This window comes from Pseudopipra pipra, chromosome 1 (assembly GCF_036250125.1).
Source record: "Pseudopipra pipra isolate bDixPip1 chromosome 1, bDixPip1.hap1, whole genome shotgun sequence".
Taxonomy (NCBI): Eukaryota; Metazoa; Chordata; class Aves; order Passeriformes; family Pipridae; genus Pseudopipra; species Pseudopipra pipra.
In genome coordinates, this window is record NC_087549.1 from 13,194,260 (window position 1) to 13,211,778 (window position 17,519).

Sequence of the window (17,519 nt, forward strand, 5' to 3'; positions counted from 1 at the left end):
TAAGATTCAAAGTAGGGTTGTTTTTTTAAATCATCAATTTTAACTATTCCAGCAGTGTTGTGGTGAACTGTGCTGTTAACTTAAAACTTGCCATCTTTTGCGGAGATTGTTCAGTTTTTGAAAGTGGAGACAAATTAGTACCAGTGTTTAAAAACACTGTGAGACTGCACTCAGTTCAAGATGCTTTTTGTTTTGCTTGGGAAAGTAGGAGTGGCTCGTGAGAAACACCTTGACCAACTAGTCCTGATGTCTGTAAATTCTTAGAGGTCTTAGGAAATTTCTTTAATTTGTTCTGTCTTTTTTATTTAATCCAGAAAATATTCTTTGTCAAAAAAACTTCAAGCACCAGAATAAGGAAATAAAACTAGACCTGGCTGCTACTGCAGCCTTAAAGCAAAGCCACTGTAGTGCCACACATTTCTTAAAACACTTTTTTTTGTTTTTTTTCCAGACCTAAAGATTTTCGATGGAAGTAATAGCAATAAGTGGAGAAGAAGTGCCATCAGGAATGTCTCTCCTCCTTGAAAGAAAAGTCTTCTAACATGGAAGCATCTGTGCATCTCAGTCAACTCTTCTATGCTGAATGTTTCTAACAGCTGTTAGCAAACTTGATTAGGCAAGATTATGAAAATGATTGTATTTGAAACAGATAAAAATAGATATTATCTTGTTAATACCACCTGTACTCTGCATTGTATGATCTGGTATTTATTAGTGACATTTGGTTTGATACTATTATTAAAAAATTGATACCTTTTTAATAAATATTTGCATCTCATAGAAACAGTACATTGATTACTAAAATGAAGTATCTCACTCTAAAAGCTACAAAACTTGAATTCTATGCAGCAAGAGCAGTCAATAATTTTGGTCACCAGCCATGGTTTTTCATCCTCAAGCTTTGACCCAGCATAGCTGATTTCACTAAACAGCTTGTTGAAATAACAGGCAGTAAAGGTGGATTACAGGGAGATACTCTTCCTTTTTTCCACCCTTCAGCACAAATCTGATTTTGATTCAAGCCACCAGAACATGATTACTTACTTTAAAGAACATACTACAGAACAAAGCAGCAACATTTTTATTATGAAAACCAAGTGAGGAAACTGAACTTAAGTGTTGAATGATGCAAAAAAGTCTTAAAAATTCCTTTGCTTTTGCAAGCTACTTCCCTGAAATTCCTTACTGCTTTTCTGCATGGAAAACCCTCAAGTCAAATCTTTTGTGTAAGTAAGTGAAGCACCTGTTGTTTTCGGTGTTGTGGAAGATGTTACCTGCAAAATTTGGCAATGTTTGGTGAGGAGAATTTGAGTTTTCTATATTTGTTTTATACAAGCATCATATGGGAAGAAAAACATTGGTTTGTTTATAATCATATTTCATTACATGAAATAATGGTTTGCTATCAGGCATTTCTTTGGCATTCAGGTGGGCTTATCCTAGGAAACATTTCTACCCTGTGAATACGCAGTCTGCATTTCCAAGTTAGTAACATTTCGTTAACAAGTGAAAGTATTTTTAAAAGCACTAGGTTGCAGTAAATGCTCTTTTCTGTCCAAGGACACAGTACAGAGGGTGTATTGGTAAGATATGGGTGGCATCAGCTATTCATTATGTGCTGAATACTCCAGTCAGCAACTTCAGTTCCTTAGGTGGTCTGGAAAAAATACGAGACACTCTTGATTATTCAGAGACTGGATTTTGGAGGAAATTTTAACTGTCTGTGTCTTACTTTTTTTGGCAAACATACAAATCTTGAGTAATACTTTTATAAGTTGGTAGTGCCCACCAGTTAGTTACTTATTATTACCAAGGTACGCCCAGCAAGTGACTGTACGACCAATGACACCAGAAGCATTCTGGTCAGTGGGGTGCCAGTAAATGGCATTTTAGATATAAAGTTTAAACAAATTAACTAACAGGAGGCTCAAAGTCTTTCTGAGACAACACAGGCAGAATTGCTTGAAGGCTGATTTTCCATCAGTGACCTCAGTCACTTCCACAGGACCTGCAGGTCACCCACCGTGTCTCGGAGAGCACTCCAGACAGTGTCAGTACAACACATGGGCAGGAGTGTGCCAGCCAGGGGAGGGCACAGGGAGTTCACATTTGGGGTAAATTAATGTGGGTGTTCACAGCCAAGTACCAGTAGGGAAATTAATCCTGTGGCACAGGCATTACCTGTATTTAGCTGTAATAATATCTTTCTGAATGGCAGCTGTGTGTGCCAGGCTCTCCCTGCACATGTGTGCAGAGAGCTGTGCTCACTTGGGGCCTCAGTGTTCTGTAAAAACCAGGGCTGAGCTGCTGAAGGATGAGGTCCATAAACTGCATTATAGTTTTCTACCACATTCTACTTTAAATGCAAGTGCAGGTAAGGAACTGACTCAGCTCACATTCCATCAACTTTTATCACCTTTCTCCAAGAAAGTAGTGGGAGTTAGGGATGAAAGAAATTATGGGAAAACAAGCACAGCCTACAAAGGTATCCAGCCCCCAGGCAGGGCTTGCCCATGGTTAATCACATGTACAAATGGTGTGTGTTACTAATGAGGTTGAATTCTCGGTGAGATAATTGGAGATTACACAGTAAAGGTACCTGTTATCTTCCTCCTGGTGAACTAAGGGAGCTGCTGGGGTGGCCAGAGGTGAAACCTGACAAGTTTTTCTTAACTGAGAATGGAGAGACCTGCATGCAGGGATGAGCAGGAAGACAGCCCTGGGATGCACAGACCAGTCTCTCCATCTCTGTATGAGGCTGAATTAGAAGTGCCCCAAACCCGTGCTTTCAGCTTAAATGGCCATTTTGAGCTAAGTCTTGCTTTGATGCTTAGTCTTCAGTGCTGTTCAAAGCTGTTTATTGAGTCACTTCATAACTTACCTTGTTTATTTGTAGATAAGGAATTGCTCTGTGCTCAAGTGATTGGGTTGGCATTTTTCCTTCCTCTTCCTCATTAGCTGATCCAAGTTGCCATCCCAACTACACCTGCCAGTCTTTTGACTTTGGCATGTCAATATGTGAAATCTCACCTCCACAGATGGTACAACCAACTCATCGCACAGTTACTCTCTACATTTGTCCATATATAATTTTAAAAATAAGGCTAAATAATGTTTATACTACGTACCCAAAAGTGTTGAAAAAGGGGAATGTATTTCTTTCTCATTGCAATCTGTCCCCTAATCTAATGCAACTGTTCAGAGTTAAATGAATACAGAATTACCGTACAAAAGCCTGCCACTTTTATTTGCATACAAAACAGAAATGAAAGAGGTTCACAATAAATTATCAGTGTGCTCCCACAGAACATTCTTGTGTATTTATATCATGTGAGTTAGAAAAAACAACACCCTGTTAACATATGCATTCTTTGCAAAAGGGTAATAAGCTGGGTTCAAGGAAACCTGATTATGATTGTTCTCCAGTGAATTTAGTCGGGTTACTCTGCTAGTAAAGCAATTAATCCAAAACCAACAGAACATAATCAACTAGGAAAAAACTGATAACAAACATAAACTTTTCTGGATGGTTCTACATACACCAACTAGCTGGAAGTATGTTTTTATACAGTTTGAATAGTGAACGGAACAGTACTCCAGAGAAAGGCCTACAAGTGACCTTTCGTCATCATCTAGCACCAACCCACTAACAACTAAGCTTCTGGCATGCAAGATAATTACCATTATTTGTTGTGTCAACCAGCCATGTACACTTTTTTCTCCTTTAACATAAGAGCCTGTAAACATCTTCCGTGACAGGTGAGGCACCTGGACAAAAGGCCAAACAGATGCACATAAAATGTTTCCCTTTTTTAAACAGTTCATTGAGAGGGTTTTTTTCCATTTGCCTTTGTGCGTGCTGGAGTCTTGGCGCTCCTTTTGGCCATCCTCCTTGCGAAGCGACTGATTCCTGGGGATCTCAGTTCAACGGCTTCCATCTCTTCTTGAACAGGAGTAAATTCTGGTTGAGCAAGATGAGGTGATGCATAGGACTGGGAGTATGGGGATGGTAAGGGGTAGGACCCGTGAACTATGTACGGCTGTTGCTCACCATCATAAAGGTCCTCAGGGTCATAGATTTGGTAGGAGCTATGTGGCAACTGCACTACTGGGATGTCTTGATCAGTTGGCTCACCGTATCCACCTTAACCCACCACCACCAAGAGTATTCATATGGTTAACACAGGAGAAGGGGAGTAGAAAATTAAAGCATTCATTAGGAAATTGACATTTTATATATAGATATATTTCTATATCGTGTGTGAGTATATATATATAATCTTTAAATACACATCTTTTATTCACATAAAGGAACAACGAAAACATTTAACAAAATTAATAAGCTGGAGCAATTGGAAACCCACCAACAGACAGCCAAGTTAGTTGGAAACCACCACCAGAATTTGTCAAATGTCCAGTTGTAATACTGTGCTCATTATACATTGCACACTCTGCCTGCTTTAGCTTATTCCAATTGTGGGCAAGAATACATGATTAACAGGCAAAAGTGGGTCAGCCAATAATTTTTAGCAGTGCCAGGAAGCCAAGTGCATGTACAGCAGCTGTAAGTTCATTAGTGGTAGTCAATATCGTTGCTGGAAAGCACAGAGCAGTTCAGCATCCATCTCTGACCTTCAGCCCAATGAGACCTGAACCAGAATGAGCCTTTCACCTTCTGGATTGGTAGCCATTGTAAGGGATTGGGCCTTAAAACAGGAAATGAACAACGGGGAGGGGAAGTGAGGAGAAAAGGATAGGAAGAGACGACAACAAAAACATTCAGGTAAGTAAAACATACAAATCAGCTCAGGGCAGATTAAACTGTAAACATCAAACAAATATGCTTTATGTGTAACATCTGTAGAGACTAGTGCTTTACTAATTTCAGTTTTAGGTTGGGTGACATAATTGTTGGTAATTGTGTTAACTTCCTCCTATGGCCTCTCCGTGCTATAACGAGAGGGGAAAGTAGGATACAGAGAAGATGCAGAAAGAATCATTTTTCCAGATGGCTTTCACTGGTTAATGATGGACACGTGCATCCCTGTGCCAGGTTACACTACTATGGTTTTAGTAAGGGTCATGCTCTCATGCCACTCAGAGGCACACAGAAGGGGAAGTTCAGCAACACGTCTGAGAAACTACAAATGTAAAAAACTCTGCTGTCACAAACATTACATGGTGGGGGTTCAACACAGAGACCGCTGAGATGGAGCAGGCTCATACAGCTACACAAACACGTACAGGACAAAACCCACTAGGCAGAATCTGTTTTACAGGCCGGGATCAGATGGTGGACTTCCTTTGGTCACTGTGCTGGAGTCACCTTCTCTTTGTGCTGCAGTCCCACAAAGTACAGCCACACTGGACATGCAGGTTTTTTGGGAGCTGCCACATTTTAGCACAGGGTTCACCAGTAGCCTCCATCTTACTTTGGCTGTTAGAAAATGCCACCCTCGCCTGTGCAGACAGCAGCTGCCCCAGCTCCTGACTACTCACCTCCCATGCCATAACCAGCGCAGGAGGACGGATCACAGTACCCAGGGGGACCAGAAGGACCCTGTGAGCCTGGGGGTCCCATGTGACCAGGGGGACCTCGTGGGCCCGCTGATCCTGGAGGTCCTGGGCTGCCAGTTCGACTTTCTCCTGGAGGTCCTGCATAGAAAGGGGGAGATGAAACAGCTGAGCAGTGTCTTTCATGAAAGCAGGGATTTGAGGCCACTTTCCTTGGCCTGGAAAACATGGCACTGAGTGTGCTACTAACACTTCCAAGACACAGCCTGAGCAGAGCAGCTGGGCATCCTGGCTCTGACTCCCCTGGGCAAGCTGAGGGAAAGACTGCAGCCTCTGGCAAGGAAGGCAAAGCAGCAGCCCCAGAGGAGACCTGCTCCCGATGAGCCTCCTTCTCTGGCCGCTGCTTCGTCTTCCTTGCCAGACATAGCTTTTAGCCAGAAATTTATACTAAAGCAAATGTTTCACCAAGCATCAAACTTCCAGAAAGGCAGTTTCATGGGGGAGGGACAGCCCTGGATGCCTGTGCAGCTGTTGATTTCCCCCACTCCCTTTCCATACAGTTTCTGAGTAATGCTGTGCCTTGATACCGGTGCTCTCATGGCCAGAATATCCTAATTAAGTCAATGCAATTTTACTCCTGTTTCAATAGGACCTGGATATCACCCCTCTGCTTTTTCAGGAGCTAAATATAAATCCCTGTGATTAATGTGCTTAATTACTATACATTTCTCTGTCAACTCACGCTTAAGTATGACCTTGAGTCAATGAGAAAACAAATGCAATTAGTCCAGACTACTTTCTTCCCCTTCAAGAACCCATATCTAAAAATAATACTTAAAAAAAATTAAAAAGTTGGGTTTGGAGAAGCAGTTTATTACAGGGAAAAGGAAACTACTCGTGACTGACAACAGCATCATGTGGCACATCACAACATCGTATTACATAATAAGAAGATTATGACAGTTAAGGTGCCTGAACTGCTGACTTCTGCTGCTTGAGCCTTAGAAGCGAAAGACAGAGCCAGTCTGAGCTGCTTTGCTCTTGGGTCAGAGTGGTCCAATGCAGATGCTTCAAATGTAACTTTACCTGTAGATCCTGGTGGGCCTCGGGGTCCTTGTGTTCCAACACCTGGATTGCCTTTTTCTCCTTTCTCACCTGGTAAACCTAAGGAAATAGTATTTGGTCACACTTTGATCAAAAGTGTGGGCAGTGTTTATTAGTTAACCAGGATTATAGTTCCATATGTTATTTTTCATCTAAAACCAGATGGCAGAGAAGGAAGGAGGTGAAAATTAAAAATTATTTGGTTCTTTTTCCATCCCTTCGCTGACAGCCTCTCAAGGGAAACGTCATTCCTGAGGTCTTAAACATTCCTGCTGCCATGGTGGTTTCATGGAGGTGGTATGCAGAGGCATCAGCCAGTTTCCAGGCTGCACTTCCTGCTGGAAAGCTGCCTCTGGTCTATAGCAAGGTGCAACGACTGTAAGTCAGAAGAATCCTCAGAGCCTCAAAGCTGTTTATAAATTACTGTGTGGCCCAGAAAAGTAAAATTTTTTAATTCTACAGCCAATTTTTCTTCAAACATTCACCCACTAAAGAGTGGTTCAGCACAAGATGGTTCTACACACATGTGGTGAGAGTTGTAGCGGGTTATGGCAGAATCTTGCTGAAACACAAGAAAAGGAGTTTCATCAAAAATCTGTCAACATCTGTCCCCCACAAATAAAGCCCAATCCAAGTGTTTCCCAGTCATAAAACTCTGATGTTCCAACATACACAGCCAGTGAGTTGTGTTCCTGCACTTGCTCATGGCACTAAATTTCTGTCCTTGGGTCTGATCCATGGAGGTCACAAATCTAGTAATTCAGAGAAAGTAGTGCCTTCTTCCAGCTTTCCATCTCCTTCTGTGCTACCACTATGGCATCCTATAAAAACACTTTCTATATGCAGCCATCACAATAAGCTGTGTCAAACTATAGTAGGTGTCAAAACTATAAATTCCAGACCCTGAGTTTCCACTGATGACTTGGAAACTCTCATAAAGTCTGTGTTTGATTTGGATAGTTCAAAGACACCAAACTCAGGCTGGTTTGTGGGACTTCCCCCCCATTTTCTTGACCTCCCTCCCAGCACTGGTAATTGCTCTCCCTGCTTCACACCCTACCCAGTTTCAGAGTCAAAGCCAATATAGGGCACCTTCATCAACACAAACCAGAGAGAAAACAGCTGCTGCCGTGGGAGGAGCGGTATCTACAATTTCAGCTGATTCTTTCCTTCCCCTCTGCTCAGGTAACTGCTACCTTTTAGGGCAAAGCAGCTGGAGAATACCTCATTATTTCAAGGAGTCACAGAAGATTTTTTTTTATCTTCATGAGCTAATGTCTGATGGAAGCAAGTAAGTAAATACAAAGTCTAGTGGTGAAAAAATTGTAACTAAAACCCCTCACTGGTACAGAATTGCTCACATGAAGTTTATCAAATAAGAGTCTGCTGAACTGCAGGGGATTCAGTATCTGCTGAGGAGTTCTGGGTCTTCTGTGGAACAGGAGGGCAACATATCGTGTGACCCAACAAGGTGGAAAACACAGGCCACACCTCTGCAACCAGTAACTCCACACTGAGCACAAAATTTTCAACCAAATCACGATGAGCTCTTTGTCTTACCTCTACAAGGCTCTTTGCCACTGTCCTAGCATAGTTAAGGTATTTCTTGTTTCCCTTTAATGCCTTCTATTTCCTTTGATTGCAAAATTTGGAGGGGAGGGGTGTTTTTTTCCAGATACCTAAAATTTGCTTAGCCCTGTTTTGCTTCAAACATATGGAGAAATTCATCTGTTGCAATGTTCTACTTGTGCTGCATGCCTTGTAACAAGGTGAATGTATCCAAATTATCTCTTAGCACACAAGACCTGTAAGGAAAGGCTTGCAACTGGCCCATGACAACCTCCTGGAATCTACACAGATGTTTATTACAACAATCACTGCTTATCCTACTGTATGATAACATTACTTGGTGACTTCAAAGACAATAGCCAAAATGTTTTCAAATCACAGCCTTCAGGCACTCAATGATTGTTCTTAACACACACAAAACCACATACTCACATGTGACGTTCACAGAATAAAATGACAGTAAGAAATGCTAAACATGGAACAAATCTACTCAGGCTAAGAATAAAATGTTCATTCTGGAACAAGTGATGAAGCTCTTGTCCAGGACAAACCTCCTTTGAAATCACATGGATATCAAGATCTTAAGCAAATACTGAAGGCCAAGACAAAAGTCTACCTTAGGCCTCTTTTAGTCTAATTTTCAGTAAAGTTTTTCCAAGTTAAAGAGAACATAAACACTGAAGCAAGAATATCCTATTCCTAAGGCAAAATGCTCATGAGTTAAAAAACGAGCACTCTATGAGCTTCCCTAATGGACTCAACAGACTCACAGACCTCTTGGCTTGCTCCTAATAAATGACAGAACATTCAAAATTCACCCAAGTCACTTTTGCTGTCATTAGAGCACGGCTTACAGAAAGCCAACCAGACAAGCCATCACTCTCTATGTGGGTTTACTGCAATGATTAATCACCCTCAGGGATGAAAGTGGGTATCAAAGCTTGTCATCTGAGCCTTCAGATCCCAGGAACTGCTTTCTAATTTGTGCACTGGACATACTTCAGCAATACCTTCAAATTGTCTCTCCCCCTTCCCATTAACCACGTTTTCATGTCTTGTCCCCATCCAAACTAAGCAATGGCTTTGGTTCAGCCCTGTGGAGATCACAAGCAACTGAAATCAATTATTTCCAACGCTCCTCTAAAGATAACTGATAGTATCAGTTATTAAAAACAGAGCCAAACTCATGAACACATTCTCTAGCAAAGAAAATTAAATTTCCATGGCTCCTGCACCAAAAGGAAATCTCAGGTATTGTTTATCTAATTTTGTCTTTAAGAGAATACTGTCCTGCAAGGAGAACTGCAATTCTCCTGAGAGAAGAATATTGCAATTAAGAAAATGTCCACTTTTAAAGATGTTCAGCTGTGACTACAGTGTATCATAACACAGGGTTGTCATTTTTTTTCTTTTTTAATCCAGATGAAGCTAAAATTGGAAATAAAAGTATTTGATTGACTCAACTGGCAAAAGTTCCATTTAATTCCACTGGAATTTTGCCATCACAGCTGTAAACATGTGTCTTTTGATAACACATGTTTAACTGACTCTTTCATATGAAGCCAGGAAGTAAATACAGATCAAACTGTGCTTGAGAACAGTGACTTTCCCAGTGACAACCTAGGTATTTATTGTACTTTAATCATAGTGGGATGGGGTGAGTAGCCATAAGTTTTATGTGTCACTTCAGGCCACATAGGAGCTGAAGTCCACCCAATAGTAGAAGAACTGCACTTTCACAGCATCTGAAAGCTAACAGTACCTCAGAATAATTTTTACTAGGGCTTTTCCATTTTTCCTCGAAGTTGAGAAAACTACCCATCTATTACAAAAATAATTAAAAACAAAAAAAAAAAAAAAAAAAGAAAAGAGCGTGCTGAATCCTTGGGGATTTTATATTATTTTGCAGTTTCAACTAGTTCCTGGGCACTCAGAAGCCAGCCACTAGTTAAGTCCCAGTTCATAAACATAAAATGAAAACAAAAGATATTTGAACTAGCTGAAATGAAAATAGAAACCAGTGCTGTGAACCAGTTAAAACGGAGATTAAAATAGAAATTAAAATTAAAATAGAGATTTGTTGATGTGAATAATTAGCGTTTGAGTGTGGGGTTTTATGTATTTATGCAAATAAGTAAGAGAGCAAAATTCTAGTAATTTATCTGGGAATATGTACTGTAGGGGCCTGGTAATACAATGTGGCCTCTCAGCTGGCAACAGACACTGAGAACTGAATCTGTCAGGAGAAATGACTTGTCTTTTCTCCCTGAGGTGGTCTTTCTTGGAAGGACCAGCTCAGTGCTTTATTAGTGAGAGAACACATCCAAGAATGGGACATCCTGGACCTAGAAGTTCAAGTGAAGGTTTCAAACAGAACTCCAAAACACTCTCTGAATCCCAGTCTCTTTCCAAAACATCTGATTAATGCTTGGCAGAGTGACAAGGTAAACAAGGGAAAAGAAGCTATTGGCCAGGCAAGTTAGCAGGGAAGCTCACTGGTGTCTCTCACTGCTGACATATTCCAGTAAAGCTCTCTTTGGTGCACGACTTCTGACCAGTCCCACATGCTGCTTTCCAAAGTGCCCCTTTCTCACAGGCTGGGATTGAACAGGTGGTAGGCAGGAGAGGCGAGCAGGAAGAAACATCTATCCTCCTGTCCCACCTTTTCTCTTCCCACTTTACCAACACCTTGCCACTCAGCTCAGAGCCAGTAACACATTCTTGAAGCAATCCCAATAATTTGAGGGAAAAAAGCAACACTACTAAATAAGGGGGTGTTGTTTCCTTCTAATGCCTATGACTTCTTAGTACACTCTGCAGCAGTGCGTTTTCTGAACTTAAAGGTGGAGCCTGACTTTCAGAGTTGCTGATCTGGCACTGGTCTTGAACATTAAATTGACTTCATATACAACCAAAATGTTGATGACATCAGTGAAAAGAAACACATTGTTCATAAAGACTTCCAAGTGGCTGGCTGGAGATCTTCAGGACAGGACTATACATCGTGTTTGCCAAACAAGTTAAATGCAAACAATGCTTCAGAACACACCAAGGGATGGGGTCTGACTCCATTTACTCTCTTCTCTGTAATTATTGGAAAATTAAAAACCCTTCCATACAGAAGAAGAGTAATTTTAGTCTACTCCTTCCCTGTATGATATGTAATTAGGAAGCAAGTGATAATTGAGAATGCACGAAAAACTTCCAGTCATTCTCCACAAGCATGAATCTGGTTACAATAATTTTTTATTTTCATTTCTGCATTTTGGGGTTAGCTTAGAGAAATTCCTTAGAAACAGATTCTGAAATATCCCAAAGGTCTGTAGCAAAAGGTATCTTCCTGCTAAATAAAGTGCTATTATACCAAACACATCAGAATAAAGATTCAGTTGCTTCTGAAGAAATTAAATCCCCAAGGACTAATAAATTATGCTATGCTTTTGCCTACTTTGTGAAGGAGTTCCTTCCTCTTTCTTCCAGATTCTGTTTAAGGCTCCAGTTACATGAACATCCTAAAATCCCATTTTCACTCCAAATAAACCAGCCAATTATTTTGTCTTTTAAGTTTACACGTGGATTCTTGATTCTTGAAACAATCTCATTTTAAGCTTTAAGTACTGTAAAACACTCCCAATATTTGGCATCACATTTCATGAAAATCTGCAGAGCTCTGGCTGGCTGATTGTAATTCTGAAGGATGCTTGAACAGAACTTGCTCTCTAATTATGAAACTCCCCATAAGCACTACCTGTCAAAATCAGTCCCTTCTAACATCAGTTATCTATATAGAGAAGAAAAGAGTAATAAATACTCTTTTCAATGTGTTTTTACCCTATCTGTACTCACCCTGTTGCCAATGCTGCTTCTCAGACATTATCAGCAATGAGTTAACCCACATCCTATTTCATTTAAATGACTGTATCTAAACACTCTGTGATTTCATAGCAGTACAACATGTGTGTCTGGGCCTCAGCACAACAAATACAATGGAAAATGCTGGATGGGTTTCCTTTTTTGTAGCCTGGTATTTTGGTTCTTCCATTCCCAAAGTCCTAGCTTAAATGATCTATTCCCAAGAAGCCATTTGATACATGCTAGTATTAGTGTGGAAGCAAGTACCCTGAAATCTGCATTCAGTCTCTCCAGGTCACCCTTTTTAAAGTCAGTTCCTCACTTGCTTTCTCTTCCAATCTTTTTTTCTACTTGTCTCATTCCTCCTTCTTTCTGGACAGTGTCTGGATTTTGCTCAGCTGGAGCAGGCAGGCATGACTGAGGGGCCAGTACCTGAAACCTTGACTCTTTTTTTTTTTTTTAAATAATTGGAATTACAGTCTCACAGGTTCACTCAAAGACTTTCTTTTCAAAACAATGTTTTAACTGTGAGCATCATGGCTACTGTGAACTGGAACTATTAAGCTCCTGAACTGAACTGTTCCTGAACTGCACAGCCTTCATAGCAATTAATTTTTAAAATGCTAGATAGCAGATTTTGTAACAGCAACACCAATTCACTGCTTTTGAATATCACATACGTCTCTTGGGTTTCTGGACACCTCCTCATGTCACGGTCTTCAAAGCACTTTCACAATTTTAGATCTACTCAGTATTACCTCTGTGAGATTAGTGCTACTCAGGGACACCAAAGATTGCCAGGGTTGCACAGAGAGAGAGTAAATCAAACATGGAGCTTATTTCTTTATTAGACAATGCTGGTGGAGGAACAGAGAAGGGGATCTAGCCTGCACATAAGAATACAGAAGAGAATTCTTGTAAATGTTAAGTGTATTACTTCTCTCTGACCTCACCATTTCCATAAACTAAGAATTTTTTTCTTTTCCTTATCAACCTTGCTCCATTCAGACAATTGTGAGTCAGAAATTTCTAGACTGAAACATTTCACGTTATCAGAAAAGCTCAATCTTTCCCCAACATGCACCTGTCAGTTTTGCATTTGACATTCTTCAGCAGCTCCCTTGCTGATATATTTAGAGATTCAGCTCACTTCAGAGTCCTACTAAGCATGATGTGATGGGATGTGCACAGTTAGGTCCTGCCAATCTTCAGCAGTTTAAACATTAAACCTCTGTTTGATCCTGCAAAATCACACTCAGCAAAGCCTGCATGATCTTCATGACAGAGATTCTACAGAGCTTTCATTATGGTCTGTGTTAAACTCACCAACCAACTAGTGAGAAAACTGTTGCTTTGATTTAGATAGGAGACAAAAGCCATCAGAATGTATCAGGAAAAGGAGGCATAACTTTGTATGTGTGAAGTATGAAGCCTACCTCTTTCTCCTGGTCTTCCAGGTTGACCAGGGCTTCCTGGAAACCCTTGCATGCCTGGTGATCCTTGTTCACCCTGTGGCCCTGGAGCTCCTGGCCGACCTGGCTCACCAGGAGGTCCTGCGATGGTTCGTGTTGAGACAGACTGGCTTGGAATCTGGTTCAGAATTGAGTTATATCTTGCCATATGACCTGTCAGGAAAAAAATATAATTTTCAAGTTGCAGTGGAAAATCTGGTTCAGCAAAGTTTGAACAGAGCATTGGCAAGTTCTCAAGGCTGTGGTCTGTCATACTTTGATATTATGTGCATGAAGTTGTGTGCTTGTTGGTGGAGAAATAATGGTTTAGGAAGTACACAGAAAGTGGAAAAACTATTGTGTTGAATTTTATTTCTTTACTTTGGTAAGGGTTTGGGGTTTTTTTGTATTTTATGTCTATAAAAATTTAAAATTGTTACAGCAGAAGCTTCTGTATACTATAATAGATTGGAGACAATTCTGGCTTTTCTTAGATGGCTGATGCTAATCAGCTCTACTTGGCTATAAATCCAGTTGAACATAAATCCTGACTGTCTAGCCTAAAACAAACAGATCCCCTTAGATACTTTGAAAAGCATTGTATTTGTAAGTAATGGTGGCAGGAAAAATCCATTCTGGAGATAGAAGCATATGAACTATGGATATACTTGCCCTGGATGAGCTGTTCACACACTTGACGAGCAACAGCACGAACCATTGCTTGGGACTGAAGATCGCCCTGGATAACAACAGCAGCGGTGTCATAAAACAGTTTGTTGCATCAGTTCTGTGTTGAAAGTGCTTAGAGCAATGAAAGACATTTATCATTGCTGAGAGATATATTCTCACAGATGAGGAAGAAAAGCCAAAGAAATTTCGGGATTTTGCTGGTTCCCATTACTGTTTCAGCCAGTAAGCCAAGGTCTGAGAAGATAACCCTAATGAGAGATTTGGAGACATGCTTGATGCCTCATATTTCTCGCCTTCAAAATATGAATGTAGCTATATGTAAGACCAAGTCTGGAAAAGAAGGAAAGTTTTCTTGACTGCAGAGAGAAAACTATTGTGCCTGTAAACACAGAGAAACATAAATTGTTGGAAAAAGCTTTCATAAGACAGAAGGCAGACAGGAAAAAATGCATCGCTAATGTGAATATGGACTTACCCGCTCACCCCTTTCACCCTTAGCTCCAGGAGGACCCTATGAAAAGATTCAATACCAAAAATTAATTCCCATTTTGTTCTGCTCAAAATTTTCAACACCTAAAACATTGTCTCCCTTGCAGATTCACAGTAAAGGGAGGGGAAAAAACGATAAACAAGGTTTCACTGTTATGTGACATTGACAAATACACTTCCATTTCAGTACTCAACAAAATGTTCGCCTCTGGCAACTACATGGGAACAATTACTTTCTCATGTGTTTGTCACACACTGAATTCACTTGTTTAAAATGGCAGCAAGGGCAGGCATGCATTTCACATCGCTGAAATTGGTCTAATTATGACAAATTAGCAGTCTGAAATTTGTGACATTTACTGCACTGAGACTCTTCATCCACTATGAACAGAGTCAGCAAAGGGGTTAAACTGCACAGAAAATTAAGTATGAGAATGTGGCAGTTTGGTCTAGGCCTTCCTTGGTGACCAGTTTGTAGCCAAGGAAGAGCCCAGATTTACCCAGTATTCTCTACGATTTTTACGTAAGCCAGACTATAAGAAGAAAGGAGGAAAGGCCTTCGCTCTCTTTCCTTCCGGCGGCTTGGAGGTGCAGGTTCCCTGCTGTTGAGTCTGTCGTGTTGGGGAGCGAGGCCTGGTTAGGTCTTGCCGACCTTGGGAGACGGAGGTTGCCGGCGATCGTTCCGGAGCGACTCTCGGTTGTCCCAAGGAGAGTAGTGAGCTATTTCTTTGCTAACTCTTTTAGTTGCTAAATATTGGGCTACTAATCAGAATATATATATATTTTATTTTGGTTTTGTTCCTTTTCCCTTCCCCCTTCCCTTTCCCTTGTGAAATTGTATATAACTGTAATATAAGTGTAAATATATTTATATTATGTATATATATATTGCTTTAGCTGTCTCTCTCTCGTTTCGGTTTTCTTGGTTGTTTTTTCTGTCTTCTCCCTGGGGTTTGGGGGGAGGAAGGGGACTTCTTGTGGTAAGGTTTGGAGACTTGGCAGGGAGCCAGCTTCAAACCATATCAGACATTAAAGATAATATAATACTGTAATGATGGTAAGGACTATTACGGATTGGAACAAGTTGACTAGGGCAGTTATAACTTCACCAATGGCAGTTTTTTGGGGCAGCAAGGAAAGGTCTACCAGAATAGGTAAGCAGCTCACTGATATATGGTTAAAGCACAGCTTAATTCTATCCTGGGAAAGAAGAAACTCATACAAAGACTGCAAGATTATTTCTGAGATCTCTTTTTTATTACTTTACCCTTTGAGAAAGACAGTTATTAAAGCTCAGTAATTTTTCACCCATCTAGCTGTTTTTTCTGAACACAGTAGAGCTCTTACATGACTCACAGAAATATCTACACTCTAGGAAATTTGGTTCAATATCTGGAACATGTATTTGGACAGGAACCGAATAGCCAACATGTTATATATTGATAGTAATAAACTCCATAGCTCATCAAATCTCCTTAGTGGATTTCATGATATCACGAAGAAACTATGCAGAACTGGGCATTAGGTTATTATCTTTGCTTATATATTATTCATTATGTCAATTTAATTTCATTTCCGCTTAACCAAATAAAAATGCTTGCATTGGCCTAAATCTCCAAACCAAATTGGATCTTGAAAAAAAATTTCTAGTCTACAAATAGAGTCAGAAATACACACTGCCCCATTCTGATGTCTTTAAAAATTAAATAGAACATTTACTGTCATATATGGAAAAAAACTGAGCAGGTTTTCTAATTAACCAAGTTGTCAAATGTTTAAATATGAATACACAATATTACCTGAACTGTTACAGAGAAAAAAGAGGTCCACTATAAATATTGTCTTTTATATAATTTACACACTCATTTCATAGTTGTATTCCTTTCTTCCAGTCAAACTGTTTTGTTCTGGGTTGTTTTGATAATATAAAAAATAATATTTGAAAGACAAACTTAATATTGGAGGTTCCTAATACTAATTTCAGTTATAGAGAATGTAATTTTCCACTCAAAGAAACTGACAGTCAAATTTATAATAATAATCTAAAAAAAGCCCTGGTCATTAGTCATTTGTTCTGATGTGAACATAGAGTAACCACAAAAGCCAGATTTTTTTTTCATGCAATATTTTCACAGTTTGAAAATCAGAATAATATTTTGGAAATATTCAGGTTAATAAATGGCATACTTGAATTTCCCAAGAGTTGCTAGAAGTGTAAATGAAAGAAAGGAGAAAGTAATTACACAAAGACTACAAATTCACATAGTTATGTTTTTAAGTTCTGTGTTTTGACTCTATAATCTCTATATTCCAAACACTGTATGTAAGATCAACAAATCAATTTAGTTACAAAGAATGAACAAAGAAAGATCAATATGATGTTTCATTTAGCCACTAACTGCAAACAGATCACGAGCTATAAATATTGAGGAGTTCTGTCAAACAGTGAAGCCAATATCAGAAACCAACTAATACACAACAGAAGATAAAGAAATATTAATTAATTTTACTCACAGGAGCTCCAACATCACCTTGTGGCCCCTGGCTTCCAGTAATACCTGGAACACCTGGAGCACCAGGTATGCCCTGCATGGAAAAAGAGAAAGAAAATAGTGGTGATGACAGTCAACACCCGTGAATCTCGATGAGCAAAAGTCCACAAAGCAGCCAGTACACAATCAGTTCTGTCAGTCAAAGACTGGAGATGCCAAGAGAGAGGACTGAGAAGTACATGCTGCAGGAAAAAGAGCACCAAAAGCACAGCTCTGAGAAAAGCACTTGAGAAAAATAATGTGGGTTGCTTGCTGTTGCTGGAACAGGAAGGAATTGCTGAACCACCAAATCCTGTGA

At 40.0% G+C, this 17,519-nt stretch overlaps 2 protein-coding genes across 4 annotated transcripts in view; one reads left to right on the forward strand and one right to left on the reverse strand.

Annotated features, from left to right (window-relative positions):
* MRPL13 (mitochondrial ribosomal protein L13) overlaps positions 1-3,308 on the forward strand; it is a 33,028-nt gene extending 29,720 nt beyond the window's left edge. The window contains exon 7 of the mRNA XM_064645947.1: positions 452-3,308. Within this exon, the coding sequence (XP_064502017.1) occupies positions 452-476 (25 nt within the window). The 3' untranslated portion in view covers positions 477-3,308. The remainder of the gene's footprint in view (positions 1-451) is intronic.
* The window catches only part of COL14A1 (collagen type XIV alpha 1 chain), a 115,385-nt gene continuing 101,086 nt past the window's right edge, over positions 3,221-17,519 (reverse strand). For 2 of the 3 annotated variants that reach the window (XM_064645862.1, XM_064645852.1), the window contains exons 42-48: positions 17,184-17,255; positions 14,656-14,691; positions 14,163-14,229; positions 13,476-13,664; positions 6,601-6,678; positions 5,500-5,655; positions 3,221-4,144 (exon numbers count right to left, since the gene is read on the reverse strand). In XM_064645862.1, the coding sequence (XP_064501932.1) occupies positions 3,822-4,144; positions 5,500-5,655; positions 6,601-6,678; positions 13,476-13,664; positions 14,163-14,229; positions 14,656-14,691; positions 17,184-17,255 (921 nt within the window). In that variant the 3' untranslated portion in view covers positions 3,221-3,821. Of the gene's footprint in view, positions 4,707-5,499; positions 5,656-6,600; positions 6,679-13,475; positions 13,665-14,162; positions 14,230-14,655; positions 14,692-17,183; positions 17,256-17,519 lie in introns of all 3 variants that reach the window. The other variant, XM_064645870.1, reaches the window with a different exon arrangement.